Here is an 8,181-nt window from a genome sequence, read left to right on the forward strand (position 1 = left end):
ACTGTTTCATATTTTCTGCAAGACTTCCATTGTTTACAATGACCAGAACTGCATTGGTCCTGGCCAGAACAGCCTGCTGATTATTTCAAGCTGTCACTAGTAGTGTGGTTCTATAAATAGACGTCCATGTCCTGTCAGTGTGTCCATCATCTCCACAGATAATAAAATGCATCAACCACCTGTTTTTATGAGATTTTCATTTTATACATGGGTGATTTAAAAAGCAAAACATCCCACATAATAGCTGCATAAATATGAGCTTTCAATCTGTTTAACCCCTTTTATTGTTTCGAGCACCCAGTAAACTGTATTTCACGTCGAAGGATTTGTGGTCACTCGGTGTCTGCAGATTGTGAACCGACATGTCTTAAAAGAATGCTTGTGCCATCTAGTGGCCAAATATTGTAACAAGTGTAAGTCCAAACGTGTTTTAATAAACACAACATTGCAAAGTAAATATCATTTGAGCAACAAAACAAAATGCAAAATTTAAACCAGTCGTATGTCTGGAAAAAGGTAGAAGCTGAATTCACCTCTGAAGCTCATTGACAAGCACGTCAGTTTTACCAGCTCAAAGAAAAAATGTAAAAATGACATGTTGTGATGTTTTGAAGGATTAGTCATGTGAGGGGAAAAATAAGTTTTCGCAGGACTCTCTGAAGGGCTAAGCACACCTTTACTGCTACCCCAGGGATTAAGATGATGTGAAGCAGCCAGGTGCTGCTAATCAAATGCAGCAAGTGTGACCACCTCTATAAAAGCTAACGTTTGGGCAGTTTGCTGGTCTGGAGCATTCAGGTGTGTGTTAGCACAATGCCACTATCTTCCCAGCAATGGATGTCCTAGTAAATTTACCCCAAGGTCAGACGGCAATGCCCAACGACTGCAAAAACCTCAAGAGCTACATCTCAGACCTTACAGGCCTCAGTTAGTATGTTAAATGTTAACGTTCATGACGATAAAAAATTAGAAAACGACTGAACAAGTATGGCCAGTTTGGAAGGCTGCCAGAAGAAAGTCTCTTGTCTCTAAAATGAACATGGCAGCACAGCTTAAGGTTGCCAAGTTGCAATAAATCACAAGACTTCTGAAACAATGTCTTTTGGTCAGACAAGATCACAGTGAAGATGGTTAGCCACAGTGCACAGCGCCACATTTGACGGAAATCACATTTACCACATAAGCACAAACACCTCATTCCAGCTGTCAGCACGGTGGTGGAGGGGCGATTATATGGGTTTGTTTTGAGGCCACAGGACTTAGGAACCTTGCACTCACTGAGTCAACCAGGAATTCCTCTGTACACCAAAATATTCTAGAGCCAAATGCAAAGCCACCTGGCCGACAGTTAAAGTTTGTCCAAAAATGGGTCGTGCAACTGGACAATGATCCCAAGCACAGCAGCAAATCTACAAGAGTAGAAGAAAGAATGAAAGAATCATGGTGTTGCAATGACCCAGTCAAAGTCCAGACTTCAACCTGATTGAAATACTGTGTATTTATGAGCTGTGCATAAATGAATGCCTGCAAACCTCAATGAACTAAAGCAAGGCGGTAAAGGAGAGTGGGCCACAGCGGTGTGAGAGAGCAATAAAGTCATATAGAAAACAATAACTTCAAGTTATTGCAGCTAAAGGTGGTCATACAAACAACTGAATCATAGAGTGTATTTTGTTTTTCTGCATAACCACTTGTGTGTTAATTTGTGCCTTGATTAAAAACAAGATGCAGCATGTTTGTTAGTGAGGGAGTGACATGCCAGAAACAGTTCTGGCTTCACTTTTTGTTTATAGTCATGAGAGCGCCTTTCATCTACATCTCTTGCAAAAAAAGATTAAATTAATCTAACAAAGTCTGCAGCTCGTCATCAGTCATAGAGGGCACTCGGTGTTGCAGAAGTCTCCTGACTTGAAGAACTGGTAAATGTTAACCAGCGGGAACATAATGACGGAGCCCACTAGTGAACCCATCTGTGTCGCAGCTCCACACCAGACCAAAGCGTTGTGGCTCCGGTCTCTCAGGATGACACCCACCATGACTTTGACATAAGACAATGTCCCAGTAAAGAAGAGCCATGAGAGCACCTGGTGAGAGTAAAACAAGAACACAGACTCAGCAGCTCATTTGGATGTTAATCATTATTTTAACAGTGTTTGTGACTAAAAAATAGACTCTGATTTCACACTGAGTAATGATGTTGCCTCATCATAAGTTATGAGTGAGCAGAGTTCAACGCTCAGGATGTTTATGAAGGAGGTTTTGTACTTTTGTACAAAGAACATGCTTGCGTTTCACTCACAATTATCGCCTCTCCCACTGCAGACCCATGAAGCAAGGGACAGGGACTCATAGCTGCCATGGCCATGTTATAGCTGCCAAATCCTGTCCCCACCACCGCCAGTAGGCCGAGAAAGACCAGCGACCTGGGCGGAAAAGACGTCTGTTATCAGCAGCAGTTAGTTAATTTCTCTGAATCCAAAGGCAACTTGTCTTTCAAGTGAATAATTCAATGGACCTTGTGCCCAAGCAAATATTTGAGTGATAGTGGGGGAAAAAATGTGTTAATAACAACCAGGTACCTGTAAGCACACTAAAGTAGAGTTTGCTTGCTGTATGGTAAACACTTCTTTTCCAAAGAGCTTGCAAAAATCATGATGGGGATAAAAGCTACACTCCTCTTTAGAAAATGTAAGATTTGGGGAATCCAAATTAGATGAAAAAAGTGTCTTTGTCTTCAATGCTAAGGTGCTGTAGTATCATACCCAGTAAACATGCTTAATCAGCCTTTTGTAACTCTAATCGTCACTACAATCTTTATGCTCTTAGATGTGACTAAAGATTGAGACTATAATAAGGAAAGTGTTTACTGACATCATAGATTAGAGGAGCAGTAGGTTCATTTTACAATCTGACCTACTTTTTGCAGGTGCTGTGGTAAGCACTGCTGCCTCACAGTGAGACGCTGGGTTTGAGTCTGCCAGCCAGATTTCTTTCTTTGTGGAGTTTGCATGTTCCCCCCAGCTCTGCGTGGGTACTTCTTCCCACAATCCAAAAACATGTGCGTGCATGTTAGGCTAACTTTTGATTGTAAATTGGGTGTGAATGAGCATGAATGGTCATCTGTCTCTCTGTGACAACCCTGCAAATGACTGGCAACCTGTCCAGGGTGTACCCTGCTTCTACCCCTGTGACAACTGGGATAGGCTTTGCTCTTCCCATGACCCTAAATTAGATGGCCATTCTTCAGTGTCCATGATATACTTTCCAGTGTCTATTGCAGATCAAGCTGTGGACCCATAACCTGCAGGCCAGGGGACCAGCGTTTATGAGTTATGAGTTATGTTCAGTAAATGCATCTATAAACTATTTACCAACATGGCAAATTGATTCACGTGTTTTTGATTTGGTACAGATTTTACCCTGAACAGAGGAAGTCAAAACTGCTTCGGTGTTCATCAGGACACTTCACTTTTGGTTTCATACAGACTTACAATAATAAAACATTATTACCTGTTTTGGATGAACATTGCAAGAGTACAGGCCACTGGGTTGGCCACTGATGCCAGAGCTGCAGAGAGGTGATAGGCCAGGTTCCCGTATGGCATACAGGAGTATGTTTGCACAGAGGGAAGCAGGCCGTTGGTTGCAGAATTAACCCACACCACCAGAAAGTAAATGAAGGTCAGCTGGTACACGGAAGGTTTTGCCACCAGATGTCTGCCCTGGGCAACCGCCTCACCATTGCTTTTTACACTTCCTCCATCAAGATCAGCCCCTGAGTTATCCAGATAGGAGCTGACAGACACTACTGTATCCTGGACAAGGTTCTCAGTGGACAGCTCGTATGTCCGAGGGAGTCTGTTCAGTGCAACAAAAGCAGCCAGGCTTATGCACATCATGGCTGCTAGGATGAAGAAAAACACCTCGGTGGAGAAGTTTGGGGGAAGATACTCCGTATGTAATGATCCTGTGTGGTTTCCTGCAGTCTCAGAAGAGTTGACGCATTTGGCCATACCCACACCCTGAGCTAGAGCAACTACACCAGGAATGAAACCACTTAGCCCCTCTCCAATATAATAAGTGGTAATATATTTTGCTGGAAGCTGCATCATAAAAGGTAAGAAGGTAACTGAAGAAGTGCAGTCCACCAGAGAAAGGAAGAAAGTTATGATAAAGAAGGCTGTGCTACGTGATGCCCCTATAAAAATCGTGGTCCTGTCCCAGAAGAAGGCAAGCAGGATGCAGGACAGGACACCGATGGAGAGGATGGAGTAAATGACAATATACTCTTTAAGACACCCTGGGTACAGTTTGTGCATCAGGGTGACCAGCAGAGGTCCCACGTTAGCCAACTGGATAATTACTGTGAGGTAGGAGGGTAGATCCCAGCCTTCAGGGAGTGCGTTGACAATGAGCGGCAGCTCCACCCACAGTCCGTTCACAGCCACCCAGGAGCCAATGCCAAAGGCGCAGGCCAGAAAGTGGACGAGCAGAGCCATACTGCAGGTGGATCAGTGTGAAAAAGTCTGTGGAAATAAATTAATAAGGATGCATCAGTATGTAAGAAAAGTGCTGTGTAATGCTGTTGTGTCTGGGTGTTCCCAAACTCAGAGTAAATACCAGGGGTCTCAAACTCGCGGCCTGTATATTGATGTGAAGAAATATAATGCAGTTTGGCCCTTGAAGTTACTTTTTTTTGTTAGGAAGGATTTGTTTGTTGTTGAGTGCAATGTTAATAATAAAATGATTTAATATGAAGGCAATATGAGCAGAGAGTACAAACATGTTGAGGGATTGACTGTGCTAGTTCAGTGAGAGTTATTTGTAAACAATTTTCACTAGCAGTCAAAAACTAATGTGTCCACTTATGTCTGCATTTTTATTTTGTTAAACACGAACAAAATTATAGCAGAAGTGCTGCCACGTGTCTGAACAGAAAGAGAGTACCAATGTGTTTATTTGGTAGTTCAATGAAGGGCTTGAGTTAGTTAAGTATGAGGAAAAAAATCCATTCACATTTGTTGTTCTGTCTTGTTATACAATATTTGACATTTTAAAAAACAAAGAGAAAAAGCACAAAATTTTCTGAAATATTTGTGGGTGTTCTCTTGTTTGTTTGTTGTTTGTACTACCGGTACTTGAATAATAATAATAATAATAATAATAATAATAATAATAATAATAATAATAATAATAATAATAATAATAATAATAATAATAATAATAGTCGGCATTCTTTCGAAACAAAAGAAATTCTTTTGAAACAAATTATAACTACTCCCTTCTGGTTTTATGCCTCTGCCAGCAAGGGAAGTTGAGGTCTAAACTTGACCTTTGACCTTTTACATATAAAATGCCATCACAGTCTAAGAGCTATGGCCAAAAACATGTTTTGTGAGGTCACAAAACATGTTTTTGGCCATTGACCACTAACATCTGATAAGCTCATTCTTAAGTTAAGATAAATGTCATGTGAAGAAGTTCTTCGAGATATTGAGTTCATGATAACGGTACCAACAGACAGAGATCTCAAACAGAAACCTGTTCCTTTGTACAGCAACTGCTTGCAATATAAGTAAACTAGAAGCTAAGTAATGTGACAAGCAGTACCTGTGGTCCCGCTGTCTACCACACTGTCAGTCATGCTTTCCTCACCTGTATAGACTTTCATGCCTGAGATGTCTTTTATTGTTGTAGCCAGTAAAGCTGAAGCAACTCATCGTTACTTTGTAGTTAATTTGCTGAAATGGATCGTATTTTATATTTCTGATGCTATATTTTGTTTCTTTATTTCTTCTCATAACAAATATCCAGCAGTTAAAATAAATGTAGACTCATGTTACAAATGTAAATCAGCATAAAACAGAAATACTTTTATCCCACTGATACCTGCGATACAGTGTAGTGGTAGTTAGTCATTACCCAAAATAAATAACAACCTTTTCAGCAGAAGGGTTCACACCTGTGGCTGGTACAATTTTCACATTACTTTCAGACATTGTCGAGGAATTCAACAAACCATATGTGCCTGCCCATCTCTTCCTCTTCACATTTTCACTCTGTCTTTGTGCATGCGTGTGGCTTTCAAACTGATCTCATGATGAAATAAGTCAGAAGGCAGTCTTGTGATAAACAGAATTTGAAGAAGCTGACACTGAGGTTGCTGACAAACACAGTCTTATACTGTACTTTAAGTGGTGTGGTCAGTTGAGATAATGAGGTTAAAAGAAAAACAGAAATTACAGTGTTTGCACGCACTCAGTACTGAGCTCTCGAGTAAATGCACTTCCTTTTAGATACAAAAATGTACTTACAAGTTGTTTTAATCCTCGGAGGTGCTGAATAGGACTTGCTGTCATCTTACAAAAAGATTACTGACTGGTCTTGCATAAGCACATGCTGGTGGGACTCGTGTGGCTGCTGTGTAGGTCAGAGTCCACTCCTGCACCAATGATCAGCTCCACCAGATAACAGGGGGTAGTGTCTTCCTTTATTAAGGTCAAGTTAGTCTTTAGCACTTTGAGGAGCTCGCACAGACAGCTAAAAGAATAAGACAATAAAAAAATAAAAGTAATAATTGTTTTTGACTGTTCAAACGCAGCTACAGGGGGGAGTTTAACATCTGAAAGTTAAAGGGAAGATACCAAAGTGCCAAAAAAGAATCACAATTCAGCCTTCAGCATAATTAAAAAGAGACACATAGTTGTATTTTTTAGATTGAGTGAATTTAAACTTCCAGGATTACCTTTATATCTAGAGTGAATGCAAACAAGCCTCCAAAAACCTGCTTAGAAATTACAAGACATTTTTGTTCGATATATTCATGAGGAAGTCTCAAGAAAGAACTCCTAATATCTAATTCGTCTTGTTTTACATGTCAATTTGCCAAAATATAGACAAGCTCAAAAGCAAGGCTCATATTAATTGACAATACCAACCTGTAGCCCAAAGTGAAACACTATATGAGGTTTATGGGGTCTTATATTTCCAATACCAACTCTACAGAAACATATTTCCCCCCTCAGGGTCACATAACTGTTAAATATCACCCTGAACTAATGAAATCAAATTAAGTCAGGTTAGATTAATACTACATTGCCCTCTACTAGTCACAAGTGTCAAATAAATCGGTTTGCCACCGAGCTTTGACAAATCAGTCCTTTGAAAAACACTGGTACCAAATTATTCTGGAAAAGTAGCCACTTCATTGTGTCTATTTGGTATTAAAACATCATGGTCCTCCTGTAAAACAGAGCCAAAATACCTTGTTCTGGTAAACTGAGCTTAACTCACTAATGCTACAGTCACATTAGGGAAAACTGGACTGGAGTCCTGACTGGAGTCTGCAGCATGACCAAACTTTTTATGACTATATAAAATGAGCGTACACACTCAACCTCCAGGTCACCGGTTTTGTTGTTGAAACTGATTGCAATCAGTTGCTGACAGCAGAAAACATTCAATGCAATCACTAATTTTTCCTATTTACAAAAAGGCTGCTTTCCATTTTCACACTACGTGACTGAGCCGTAACACATCACAGTGTCACTAAATCAAATCTGTATTTATTTAGTGACACTATGCAAATAAGTTAAACTGTTTCAGATACTGTCACATGGATCCAGTTTTCATTATAATCAGTAGGTTTTTAATGTTTACAGTGGAAGGGTGGCAGATTAAAATTTATTGTAACCAACTGAGAATCTGGACACATTTATTCATCTATTTTTAAGACATCAAAACTATTAAATAACACATTTCTTGCTGTCCAAACAAAGCAAGAAATATAAATTAAACTGGTGATATTTTTTTAAACATCCAAAATTTTTGATGTTTGCACAATAACTTCAGCTAAATGAAAAGCAATAACAGAAAGTAGTATTGCTAAGGGAAAAACTTGAATCATGTTTGCATTATCTCTGCATTAATTTATTTAAATGTATTAATTTATGGGATTTTTTTTTTTGCCCTCAATACTTAAGAGCAAATTTGTGTTTACTCTGTTTTTATTAATCTGCAGCTGTTTTATTTTAAACATGATGATTTTTTTTGCATGTTTAGTGGTCATCAAATGAGGTCAGAGAGTGAGTATGCAAACATTAGCTGTATAATATACAACTGATCGTGTTGTGCCTGTCAGAGGGTCCAGTTGGATATCTTTACAAAGTGCCAAACTGCAGT

The 8,181-nt window shown here is 39.6% G+C and overlaps 1 protein-coding gene across 1 annotated transcript; it reads right to left on the reverse strand.

The window, feature by feature from the left end:
• Positions 1 to 1,500: 1,500 nt before the first annotated feature.
• On the reverse strand, positions 1,501 to 6,407 carry slc52a3-1 (solute carrier family 52 member 3-1). The gene is made up of 4 exons (XM_005731581.1): positions 6,315 to 6,407; positions 3,511 to 4,526; positions 2,300 to 2,423; positions 1,501 to 2,084 (listed from the first exon to the last, which is right to left on the reverse strand). Exons 2-4 carry the CDS (start codon positions 4,497 to 4,499, stop codon positions 1,872 to 1,874), a joined length of 1,326 nt encoding a protein of 441 aa, XP_005731638.1. The 5' UTR covers positions 4,500 to 4,526; positions 6,315 to 6,407; the 3' UTR covers positions 1,501 to 1,871.
• Positions 6,408 to 8,181: the final 1,774 nt, after the last annotated feature.

Source organism: Pundamilia nyererei, unplaced genomic scaffold (assembly GCF_000239375.1).
Source record: "Pundamilia nyererei isolate P.nyererei 1_Seehausen unplaced genomic scaffold, PunNye1.0 scaffold00044, whole genome shotgun sequence".
Taxonomy (NCBI): Eukaryota; Metazoa; Chordata; class Actinopteri; order Cichliformes; family Cichlidae; genus Pundamilia; species Pundamilia nyererei.

Excerpts from the sequence above, each read along its gene's own strand:
- slc52a3-1 (XM_005731581.1), bottom strand. The coding sequence starts at position 4,499 with ATGGCTCTGCTCGTCCACTTTCTGGCCTGCGCCTTTGGCATTGGCTCC. Across the intron at positions 2,424-3,510 it reads GCAATGTTCATCCAAAACAG|GTCGCTGGTCTTTCTCGGCC; the intron begins GTAATAATGTTT and ends TTTTCCGCCCAG. Across the intron at positions 2,085-2,299 it reads CAGTGGGAGAGGCGATAATT|GTGCTCTCATGGCTCTTCTT; the intron begins GTGAGTGAAACG and ends TACTCTCACCAG.